Below are 12,533 nucleotides of genomic sequence, written 5' to 3'. Positions count from 1 at the left end.
TATACTTCTGTAAATTTATTTTCAATATAAAGCAAATGAATACAATTTCTACAATAAAGAGCCCGCTGGGGGACCTGGTGGTCGGGCCCAGGGCCAGGGGGAGACGGGCCTGCAGCCCGGGGTGCCGCCGGACCAGCAGGAGTGTTTTTGGTGATTTGCGAGTGACGTGCTCTTTCCACTAAGTACCATTCAAAATAATGTCATTTTCTTTCTTAAAATACACATTTGTCATTGTAAATTTACATCCGTCTTATTAAATAATTGGTACTCGGTGCAAAGAGTATGACTTATAAAATGACTCCACATTCAAGTCTTTTATAAAAAAGCGACGGGTGGGTCACACCAGGTGTGGCGGAAGGCGGCTCGGTGCCCACGCTGGCCACAGTGCGACGGGGTAGTTTCGGTAGAAAACTGGAAACAAACCCCCTCCCCGAAGAAGAGAATGAAGAGCTACGACTGGAACTCAGAATAAGTTAAGTTTTGAACACTATACAGGTATGTACAGCTATGAACACTATGGACAGGCGACAGGGCAGCCTCAGGCCATCTGAAGGAGGTCGGCTGGTGACAGGGGCTCAGTCTATGTCGCTGAGGTCACTGACGGGCTCCCCATGGACACGGCTCAGGTGGTTCATGGCGCGGTCAAAGGCAATGCGCACGGCCTTCCGGATGCTAGAGTTCCTGCCCTCCATCATCTTCAGCTTGTCAATGGTCTCATCAATCCCGAGCGGGACCATCTTGGACTTGGGAAGCCATTGCCTTGTAAAGAGGAGGAGTGGACAGTAAATACCATGTGCATGTCACACTCGGGACACGCTCCACACATGGCAGCAACACACACTCCTCAAAGCCCTTCAGGTTTGAAAGGAGGGCCAGCCGAGCCCCCGGAAGCATGCTTACTAAGGCTCAAAGGCACAATGAGGAAGTCTGCAATGTCAGGACACCCCTCTATAGGAGGGTCAGGGTCCCCCAGACATCAACCTCCAGGACCTGACGCCCACCCCCCAACACAGCAAGGCAGGAAGATGAGCCCCTGCCAGCATGAACACCTCCCTAACCCCCCCCTGTGTAAGCATGAACACCTCCCTAACCACCCGCCCCGTGTCAGCATGAACACCTCCCTAACCCCCCCTCCGTGTCAGCATGAACACCTCCCTAACCCCCCCTGTGTAAGCATGAACACCTCCCTAACCCCCCCCTCCGTGTCAGCATGAACACCTCCCTAACCCCCCCCTCCGTGTCAGCATGAACACCTCCCTAGCCCCCCACCCCCACCCCCACGAGTGCAGTGCTCTCATGCGCAGGTCGAGAGCTACGCCGGGTGTACAGAGTAGAGGGACCCCTGGCAGGTTACCCAGGAGGCCCTGGGGCCTGACTTGGCAACAAGTTCAGTGGACACTCAGCTGGCACTCAGTGGCAGGCCAAGGTCAGCAGGAGGATGGGAGCCATCCGCATCCCCAGCAGGTAGCAGCCACATATGCGCCAAGCTCAGCACACGGGTCCTAACAGCCTGGGGAACCGCCCAGTAGCATCGCCCCCCTCAGACTTGTACACGGTGGAGGGCAGGTCTTTAGGGTTAGTGTCATCAGACCTGGTGCTGAGGGACAGTTCAGGGTCAAAGGAGCGTGTGCCCTGACGGTGGGCGAGGTGTATGGAAGGAAGACCACAGGTTACAACAGGACAGGAAGCACCCAGGTAAGGAGAGAGGAGACCTGAAGGCGTTCACTGCCGTTCATGTGGAACATGGAGGGTCTGACCCCGAGCCCCCGAGCCCTGCCGGGGTGTCTACACACCAGCTTCTCTTGTTGTCGAAAAACAGCACCAGGAAGAGCTTCTCGTCGGACTTGGTCTGCATGTGCTCGCCGATTTTCAGCACGTCCAGCGGCGGGGCCGGAATGGTAACGCCGTTATGGTGACCCGGCACACGGGGCATCTTAGGGTCGATGATCTGTAAGGCGAGGACCCCATGAGCCCCACACAATGACCACACTGCCCGCTGGGCAGAGGACAAGGTCAGAAAGGCACCACTGAAACCTCCGGGGGACAGGAGACAGTATTGCTTCTGCTTCTGAGGGAACACCTGAGAAGGCCTCATGGAGCCAGGCTCGAAGCCGCCGTCCGCCCTGCGTCTAGTTTCCTCGCAGCCCCTCCCGCAGTACCAAGCAGAGCCCGCCAGCAACTATGCATGGAAAACACCTGAGGCACCTTCCCAGACTCCCCAGCAGGGTCGGCAGACCCCCCACTCACCAGCGCAGGGTACGAGGGGTAGCCGCTGCACTTGGCCCACACCACCTTCAGGGGCTCCAGCACTGAGGCCGCTGCGTCGGTGGAGATCCACATGCTGCTCTGACCAACTTCTAGGGGGACGAGCACACACAGCCGGTCAGCGTGCGTCCCCCACTGCTCACGGCCAGCCACAGCCCGCAGGGACACGCCACCTTCCCCGCAGATGCCCACCCACCCCAGGCCCCAGGCTCACCGGCGGCTATGCGGGCTGCCTTGGCGTAGTTACCATTCTCAATGCAGGAAATGAGTTCACTGCGGTCCTCCAGGGTGTGTCTGCGTACCAGGGCCGGCTTGCCGCGGCCACACTTTGGCGTACTGAAACTGCAAGGGGACAGCAGGGGCCCCCAGTGAGCGCAGTGCTGAGGGGAGATCTCAGTCACTGTCTCTCTCCTGGGCAGGGGGCTCACCTTGTATCACACAGCAGGCTATTGCTGGAGGAGATGCTAGACTCAGAAGCACAGCGACGCCGGGGCGTAGCCTTTCTCCCCGGAGCACTACCCAGCTCCTGCTCATCCCGAGCACCCCCAAAGCCATTCGTGAGACCTGAAACAGGAGCGGGCATGGATGAGTAGAAGCACCAGCGAGCTGGCCTGAGGTCTCTGGTCCCCCCAGCGCCCCCAGCAAGGAGAGACAGGAAACACAGAATCGGTGCACGGAGCGCAGCCCCTGCTCAGCAGTGAAAGCAGGAGCCCAGGTCAGTGTGCATCGGAGACTCTGATCGATGGCGCTCAGGAAGCTGGGTCTCAACCACAACTCTAGTCAGGCCGTGGAGGGTGCCACCAACAGGAAAAAGCCCACCTGTCACGCAACGCCAGCACACAAAAGCCCGTGTGGAGCCTCGGGGCATGGGCAAACCTCCATCTGAGCTCTGGAGAGCCGCTCAGAGTCCCATCTGCCCTTGCAGCCCAAACTGGACTCCAGGTTTGACACTTGAGTAGAAGACGAAGTACCACGCAGACACATCCCCCGAGGCCCTGAGGCCCAAGTCTGGGGGTCTGACGGTCAACGCTGCTGATCTCTGTCCCAAACAGAACCCATCCATCCCACGGCCTACCCTGACCATTTCCCCATGGAAGGAGCGCATCTGAAAGTGAGGCCGCATTTCTCCAGGAGCATTTTGACGTGGTGGCAGAATCTCAGACGTGTTCCCTGCAGGCTCCCCGTGAGCCACTCATGTGAAGCAAGCCTGGGAAGGGGGCACCTGGCCGGCTGTCTGCTGTCCAAGCTCACTGGTGCTGGTGGGCCCGGCTGAGCCCAGATGACACAACTCCCCAAGTATATCAAGCACAAAGTAACAGAACCCCCTTCTGTGGCCGGTTAAGACAGTGGGGCTAGAACAGGGTCCAGAGGGGTGGCAGAGCCCTCCCCCACAACTCAAGACAGACAGAACCCGGGGCTTCAGGCTGGCCAGTGTGGAGACAGGCTTTGCTGAGAGTTGTTCACGAGCTGGCGGAAGATGGAGGTTCCCGGGAAGACCATGCCTGCTGCTGTCCGATGGGCAGGATGGAAGAAGTCCTTTATGTGGCTTTCTGCCTTGGTTCGTTGGAAAGGCAGCTTGAGAGGCTCTCCCTCATGCCAGGCCACCCCCAGCAACCCCGAGGCAGGTGGGCTCCCTGCATCCTGGTTTCCAACCCTCTGCCGTCCAGGCTGACTGATGGTCCTGATGGACGAAGCAATGGCCAGCTAGATTCTTTTTGCCGGGCTCTGGGGGTTGGGTCAGAAGACTAACGGAAATGAAGTGACCATGGTCCACTGATCCTATAGGTCACGCCCCAAAACTGACACGGAGCCTTACAGACCCAGCACAGAGATCTCCCAAGGAAAGCTGAAGAGGCGAGAGAGGCCTTAAGGGAGAAGGAGCAGCAGAGGCCGAGGAGGGGCCCCCTTCAGGGCAGGAGGGGACAGGGCCGGTGGTGGACAGTCACCTGCTGCTGCTAGGAAGGCAGCTGAGAGCCGACAGGGCTACTGCACAGGCTGGGGGCTGGGTCAGCAGGTGAGCAAGGAGGAGGCCAGAGGAGCCCCACCTGAGGGGGCCAAGACTGAGTGAAGGCATTTCCTCAGGAGACGAAGCACAGTCTATTGTGGGGGAGCAGCGGGGTGGAACCTGACCGGATGGGACTGAGCTTAGACATGTCTTCGAGGGGAGTGAGAGGTAACTCCTCCAAGGACTGAGAAGAGGCCTGCTTGGCCGAGAGGTGGCCGTGCACAGCACAGAGAAGGGACTGCTGGATTGTGAGACCCAAAGGACAGAGGGAGCATTAAGCAGGGAGAGCTGGGGTCTGCACTTCCGAGGACCCTTTGAGACTTAGCAATCCCATGGTCCTGAGATGCACATGTCACTTCCTTAGTCAGGCACTGGCCACTGCAATAGACTACAAATCCCAGAGGGTAGGAAGCGGTGGGTCAGGGCAGGGACACCAAGGTTGCAGACTCATGTCTGACCTCCACTTCACAGGAACCGGCTTTAAGCCGATCTGACCTCTTCTCTCTAGGGAGCCTAGACAAGTTTTGACGCTGCTGCACCTGCAACCAGAGCTTCAAACCACGTCTTCCTGAGTCAGCCACGGCCAATGAAGCAAAACAAAGTGGGGGAAACGCATAAGCAACTCAATCTCCCTACTGGAAAACAAGGACAGCAACGTGCTTCACAAAGCGACCCGATCTCTTGACCAGCGCTGCCCTGCTCAAACACGTCGTTCTCCGGCGGCTGAGTCAGGCTCCCATACCAGAGCTCTGACCTGTCAGTTATCCCACTCGGTTCCATCCGAATTTCAAACCTTTGGGCCAGTTCCAATTTTGCTCCATCAGTCACAACTGAATGGGTTCAAAGCCACTCCAAGCCCTGACTGCGACACTCCTGGGTCTGCCTGCAGGTCCCAGAGGACAGGGAATCAGGCCCCTGACACTTGGTTCCCAGTGAGCTGAGGCCGCCAGCCAGCAGCAGGGCCTTCCCAAACCCCGGTGGCAGTCCTACACACTAACCAAGACTCTGCCCACCCTGCAGCTCAGAGTCGGGCCCACAGCCCCCCTGGACTGACTGTGGCCCCCGGCGGGCCCAGTGTAGAGATCACTTCAACACAACAGGCCCCTGGGTGAAAACTCACACACACAGTGACGGGCCTCCACGCAAAAGCCATGCTCCAACCTCTATACACAGTGGTGGCTAGCTGGACAAGAACTCACCAAGACAGGACCTAACCCTAACTCATGTGAGCACATCAGAAGGCAGCCACGGGGGGCTGCCATGAACCAGAGCAAGCCCAGCAGGCACGTGTGACACGAGGGAGGGTGGCTGTTGGCAGCAGCTCCACACCACTCTCTGAGCAGGAGGGTCCCATCCATGCTGGGTAGAGCCCAGACATTCCAAAGAGCACAAGGCTCAGAGAACCACCACCACTCCAGGGTCCACTAGGGGAGATGGAAGTTACCTAGGGAGGAATTTCATGTTTCTCCACAAACTTCACAAGACCTTAGAGGTCCCAGGACCTGCTGGAGGTGGACGGTGACCCTGGCCAAGGGCAGGGGAGACCAGGACGCTGCAGCGTCTCTGCCGGGACTTAACAGGAAACAGCCCCGAGCAGCAGCTCTGCAATGGCTGCGTCTGTCTGGGAAGAGCTGAGACCTGGGGAGTTTCCACGTCATCAGCTGTCCAGCTCCTCAGAGAAAGCTCCATTATACCAATAACCACTGTGCCCCAAGGCAGCTTCCGGGCGTTCTCCTTGGGGAGACCCAGCATGGAGCAGAGGGGAAGGCCGGGCCATACCCACACTGCCGGGGACTCTGCCCCCACATACACACGTCAGAAAGCAAAGTCGATGCCTGTGTCCCCATGGCTCTCTCTCCACGAGGGCTCCCACCTGGCATCCAAATTCCAGCCCAGTGACCAGCGTCTCACACCAAGCTCGGTGCTGAGAGCACCACATGGACGTGGGCACAACGGCATGGACGCAGGCTGGGGGCCCATCATTTCCGGGCGGGGATTCCTTTCTCACTTTAAATTTCATTATCAGCGATCGAAGTGTTTGTTTCTCTACTTTTCAGTGACACACAAACCACCAGTAAGATGATCCCGGCGCGTGTGGCCATTTCTGAGAGCCGAATGTCACTGCCAAAAGGAGATGAATGGGGGTGGGGGTGGGGGGGGTCCCTCTTCTGTCGACTGCTCCGCTTCCATGGCAGGTGCTTAGTGTGTTACATGAGCAAGGCGGCAGTGTCATCCAACATCCTCCCCAGGACGCGACTGAAGAGAAGTGAGGACAGAGAGGCAGGCCGCATGGGCAGTGGGCCGCCATGGCCCACGACACGCTCCAGATCTGTCCAGGGAAGCTATCCAGGGACGCAGCAGGCTCGAGAGACTGTCGACAGGAGGGAAGGTGGAGGAGGCTCTCTCCTCAGGGCAGGCGGCCCCAACATGACCCACACCACAACACTGAGGTGTCGCTGAGTCCCAGCCATCGTTAGCAGAGCGCCAGCCCCAGTCGGGGTAAGAGAAAATCGCTAGGATCCGAGGCATTAACTAGCCAGCAAGGCCACTGGTCAGAAAGGAACGTGGACGAAGCAAAGGTGGGGAGATCTGAGCACAAGGAGCCTCGGGCTCCGCAGGCACATCTCCCTCACGGTTGCACTAACTCCTCTCTCGCCCCAACCACCATGGTCTGGGGCACAGGCAGCATCACGTAACAGGAATCCCAAAGGGACCAGGGCAGTGCAGTTAGTGTTGATTGTCCATCACTGGCAATACATCAATCATCACAGACAGACAACACCGGCATCCACACAGCATGCTCACGGCGTCGACTCCTCCCTGCGCCCGGCCTCTGGGCCTCAGAAGGAATGGCTCCTCGTGTCCCTCAGGAATCCTGCCGACAAGCAGGCCCCTGAAGCTGGGGCATCGGAAGGTCCCAGCATTGCAGAGGGCTGAGACTAGAGCAAGAGGTCCAGGCGAGCAGGCGCACGAGGTCGGGGCGTGGGCACCAGGCAGACCCCGGGCAGACGTCGGCAGGCCCACTCGGGGCAGCTGGTCTAGGCCGCGCCACCTACGCACACTCGCTCGCTCCCAGGGGCGCTCGGGGTCTCCTCAGGCGCCCACTGACTCTACTGCCATTCTGGAACAAGAAAGCAGAGACCTGCGTTCAGTCAGGACCCGGGCCCACATCCTCCAGAGCGCTCTCCGCCACACCTTCACACTCACCATCGTGGGAAACGGGACCGGGGAGGGCACTCACTAGTGAGTTTCACCAGGCTGGTCACACAGGTCAGCATGGCCAGGGAAACAGTTCGACACCTCCCTGGCATGTCCCTCAAGGACACTACAGCTGGAGGTCCCACTAGCCAGCCCCATGTCAGGGCAACCGAGCGAGAAAACGGCGTTCACACTCTGCCCTGGCTTCCAACTTGCCAATGCGCTCAGCACCCAAGCTCCATGGTGTCTCAGCTGTGGCTAAGAGAGACCACAGTGGAGCTGGAGGTGATTCCAGAAACCACACAAGCCAGCCGCTGCCAGAGGAGAAATGTGTCCCTACGGTTGGTTTGTCCCGGTGGCCAGGGTAAAGGCCACAGAGGCCTGTCTGCTCTGTGGACCATCAGGCCAGATGCAGGGAGACGCGCACAGCTATGGCCCCACGCGTCTTGTAGGCACGGGACCGGACCCCAACCCCTTCGTCCCACTCCATGACCACCAGAGGTCTCCCAACATGAGCACAGCCCAGGAGAAAACACTCGTCTCTCCTCCAGGCCCAACAGACGGATGGAATCAATCAAACGCAAGTCCAGCGTCGATTCAAAACAAGCCAAAGTTCAAGCAAGTTACAGACACTTAAGAGGGTCACCCCAGTCGGTGGCCACCCACAAAGCCACTGGCAGAATCTCTGAGATAGCCGGTGCTGGGCCCACCACCATCACTGGGGCATTCTGGTTCAGGAGACCAAGGTGACCACTGACCACGGCCCAGAGCACTCGAGTGGCCATCCCTAGTATTCCTACAGCGGCAACACCACCTCAGCGCGCATGTACAGACAGAGAAACCATTCGAAGGGCTGTGCAGACCAGTCCTCTCCACCAAGTGGCCACGGTTCAGGGGAGTCTCAGTCCAGCAGAGACCGGGCACAACGCACCCAGCAGCCCCCACACTTGTCGCACGTGCCACGAGGCACCTCGTCAGAGAGAAACACGCCAACAACCACGCAGACTGCCCAGTCTCTCAGCAGGACACCAATGCTCCTCCCACAGCTCAGCTGAGCCCTGCAGCCCGGGGGGCCCAAGGGTCTCTAATGGTGGCTTTGCTCGGATGGAGTGCACACACCGCATGCGCCCAAGCCCGCCCCAGCCAGCCCACCACGACCATTACCTGTGTCCAGGCGCTTTCCTGGGGACTCCTCTTCCGCCTCGGAGTCTCCACATGTGCTCCGCGACCTTTTCCTTGGCTGCAGAAGAGTCTCCAACCTCGGAAGGACTACAGACAAAAAGGTTTTGGTCCCTAGCTGAGGAGAAGTTGGCTGGGTCTCAGTGTTCTTGGCAGACTTTGGGGGGCTTACACTTTTCGATTTGCAGAAGAGAACAGAGGTGCGTCTGTTCACATCGCTGGAAGGCTCCGCCAGCGCGGGGGCGGCCGGCACAGCGCCTCCGCTGGCGGGAGAGGGCGCCGCAGGGTGTCCATGCGCCAGGGCGCTCTGTGAGCAAGTGCTATGTGACTCATTACCAAAAGTGACTCGTTTGAATAGTTTACTCTGCTCTGGGTTCAGTTCTACTGGTTTGAGGGTTGGTGGTTCTGAATTAGTCTCCGAGTTTGAAGGAAGAGGTAATGCATCTGATGGTTCAAGTTTAGGGGGAGATTTATCTCCTGAAAAAATTATAAATAAAGTGGTTTTGAAAACTGATAATGATAAAGGCTATTATAAAACTTACTACAAATGTGACGTCCACCAAAACACTAGTCAATTACGGAAACAAACATCACACATCCCTGATCCAGGGCTGAGGCTGGCGTGCGTGGGACTGCAGCGCACACATCTCCCTGAAAGCCCTGGGAGAGATCCCCCACTTCATCTACGGTAACATGCTATTCCACTGCAGACCTTCACTTACCTGGAGGAAGACAAGACGGTGCCAGCCCACAACTAAGGAACCTTAGGCTATGGTTTCCAGAGACTTCTACACTGGGCCTGGAGGGACACACCTGACTATGACTACCGTGAGCACACACATGACGCCACTTCTCCTACAACTGAGGGACCTTACACTACGGTTTCCAGAGAGTTGTACACTGGGCCGGGAGGGACACAGCTGACTGTGACCACCGTGAATGTGATGACAAGTGAATGCAGTGGTTATGAACACTACCTGTGAAAGCCTCCGTGTTTCAACATAAGACAGATGACACAGTATGTGGTCACTGAAATGACCCAGGAGGGTTTCACAGGACGGTTCTACTTTAACTTCGACACTGACGACAAAACACATGTCTCTGGAGGATCTGAATTATTTTTAAAAATTGCTTTAAAATCTTTTTCGAGTTCGATCTTTTTTTCCGAAAGTCTCTAGGAAGGGTCAGCAGATAGAGCAGAATGTACCGCTCCACAGACCTGCTGCCCAGGGGACTGGCTGCTGTCACCGGGCCAGCAGTGTGTGGTGAGGTGACCCAGTGACCCCATGCTGGAACGGCCCGAGGTCCCTTTCAGTGCAAGTCTCATATAAAAACAAGAACAAGAGCCATCTGAGCCATCTACAGGACCTCGTGGATTATGGGACTCCAGAAAGTCCGTGGAAAAATTGAACTAAAAACTACTAGAGGTTTTCCCATAAACTTTTGGAAGGCCTCTTGCATCTCATCACTAGCTATAGTTTGTGTCCTAACCTGAGAGCATTTCAAAGCCACATGAAATAAGTAAACATATATAAACCCATATAAGCAAACCTTTTGCCATCAGTTCCAACTCGAGACCCCGTCTGATGGGCTAGAACTACCCCATAGGATTTCCACGACTGCTCTTTACCAAAGCAGAAGCGGCTGACAGGGTCCCACGAGCAACTTTTGATCAGCAGTCGAGCATGTAAGCCCAGTGCCACCAGGGCTCCTGTGTGGCTTAGATCCCTAAGAATCCACTGCTGTCAGGGCAACTCCCACCCCAGGGCCAACTGCTCCTTAGGGTTTCTGTATAATCTTTACAGAAGCAGACTGCCTCAACTTCCTCCCATGGGACAGCTGGTGGGTTTGAACCACCAACTCTGGTTGGCAGCTCAACGCTCAATCCATTGTACCACCAGGGCTCTTACGTAACACACAATAAACATAGAATCAAACCCCCAGCTTGAAAACGGAAAGCCGAGCCAGTAGCATGGACAGAGGATGGGTGGGCAGTGGGCACTGCTGCCCATGAGGAGTCCTGGGCCCCCAGCGCTCCTGCTTACAGGGAGGCCCCAAGCCTGTGAGCGTGCCACCGTGCACTCAGACAAGCTGCACATTTTCAGGCCAGATACGCTCTTGTTAATGCACAGGGTACAGCCGTGGGAAGGAGGCGCCCAGGACAGTGGGCTGCTGAGACCACCCCAGTAACATCAAGGCTGAGCCCAAGACCTTGAGTTTCACAGCACATGGGTACTGGCCAGTGGAGGCGGGGTGCCTGAAGGCTGACCATTCGGTGGCACGGCGCCTCAGTGCCCACCAACCAGCCCAGACGCTCATACCTGCCCACTTCCTGCCCTCAACCTGACTCCACTCAGACATAGCAGCTGAGGCTCTGTTAGCCTACCACACCTGCAGGAAGGGGACCGGGCCCTCAGCACCCAGTGGGAGTGAAGGCACAGATGTCCATGTGAGGGAGTTATCTGAACAAGAAATCTGAGACTTCAAAATCAAGAAGAATCCCTACATCTGGGGTCCCACACTGTCATAGCGTTCCTGTTGTCAGAACGTACCACACTCACAACCAAGACGTGGTTCCGTACAGGGCCCGCCGGCCACGCCTCCTCTGAGGATGACAGACCAGCCACTCAGCAGCCTGTGCGCAAGGCCACGTCAAAGCCCTGAGCAGCTTTAGGAAGCCACAATCCGGCATGTCTGGAAAGATCTAATCCAGCCCAGCTCCTACTGAGGCCCAAGTCTCAGAAGATGAAGTTCACAGGGTGAGTACGCACTGGCAGCAGATCGGAGACGTCACCGCACGCCCCCCCCAGCCTCCAGCAGCTAGCAAAGAGAGCTCACGCCTCAAGTCCAACTAGTTCACAACAATATCAAACTCCACCCGGCGCCTGCGGCGCTGACCACACCCATGACCCCTCAAGAAAGAGACACCTGCACTGGGAGCAAGCTCCAGGACCTCCAAATCCACATTCCTTCAAATACCACATGACCACTGCTAAATCACCACGTGAGAGCGTGTAAGGCGTGAGAAATTACTACCTTTATTTCCTGTATGCTAATCACACTGAGTTCTTGTAAAGTGCTGTTGGGTCAGTTCTGATTCATACCAATCCTGTGTAGGGCTTCTGAGGAGCGGCTGCTGGGTTTGAACCGCTGACCTTGCAGTGCTTACGCTATAGTGTCAAGACTTCAAAAAAAAGCCCAAATCTTTTTAAAAGTACACAGTGATGTACTTTTTGAAATGCCTGAGGCCTGGTTTTGTCCTGCAGTGTAAGCGTCACAGTGAGACTAAATACCCAAGCCAGCTTCTCAATCCCACCATGGGTCCTGGTGGGCTGGTCGTCCGAAAACCACAGACCCCACCAACGCACCAGGACACTCTGCCGAGATCAGAAGACTAGCGTTCCCTATGACAGATGGAGCCCAGCTGCATCTGGACTCTCCGTGAAGGACAGAGTCCTCCTATGACATAGACCTGCCGTGTCTGGACCCTCTATGAAGAACGGAACCCCCTCTACCACACGGACCTGCCGTGTCTGGACTCTCCCAAGAGCAGCATTAAAGCCTGGACTGTGACAATAAAGGATACAAACACCAGAACAAAACAAATATTATGAAATTAGGTGAATGAGACCATTCACAAAAATCGTAATCTTCTTAAAAGAGTAAACAAAGTGTGACAGTGCCGTCACCTCCAGCAGAATGACACAACGGAAGTCCCTGTGTAAGGTGCAAAGGTCACGGCTTAGGACCGGGCGACTGGGGCCCCACAGCACACGGCCATCTAGGCTGGAGGGAATTGGGGGGGTGGGACCAACAGGAGGGGGGCTGAATTGTACTTGCTGACACACATGTGCCCACAGAGATGACAGTTTAAAAAGAAATCGGG

At 56.7% G+C, this 12,533-nt stretch overlaps 1 protein-coding gene across 2 annotated transcripts in view; it reads right to left on the bottom strand.

Moving 5' to 3' along the window:
- Positions 1–575: 575 nt before the first annotated feature.
- The window catches only part of BRD1 (bromodomain containing 1), a 47,129-nt gene continuing 35,171 nt past the window's right edge, over positions 576–12,533 (bottom strand). Inside the window, exons 9-14 of one of the 2 annotated variants that reach the window (XM_006876400.1) lie at positions 8,633–8,737; positions 2,694–2,829; positions 2,480–2,607; positions 2,248–2,357; positions 1,794–1,948; positions 576–759 (exon numbers count right to left, since the gene is read on the bottom strand). In XM_006876400.1, coding sequence (XP_006876462.1) covers positions 576–759; positions 1,794–1,948; positions 2,248–2,357; positions 2,480–2,607; positions 2,694–2,829; positions 8,633–8,737 — 818 coding nt within the window. Of the gene's footprint in view, positions 760–1,793; positions 1,949–2,247; positions 2,358–2,479; positions 2,608–2,693; positions 2,830–8,632; positions 9,125–12,533 lie in introns of both variants that reach the window. The other variant, XM_006876399.1, reaches the window with a different exon arrangement.

The sequence above is a fragment of the Chrysochloris asiatica genome, unplaced genomic scaffold (genome assembly GCF_000296735.1).
Source record: "Chrysochloris asiatica unplaced genomic scaffold, ChrAsi1.0 scaffold00378, whole genome shotgun sequence".
Classification (NCBI taxonomy): Eukaryota; Metazoa; Chordata; class Mammalia; order Afrosoricida; family Chrysochloridae; genus Chrysochloris; species Chrysochloris asiatica.
This window is presented reverse-complemented; position numbering and strand designations above follow the sequence as displayed.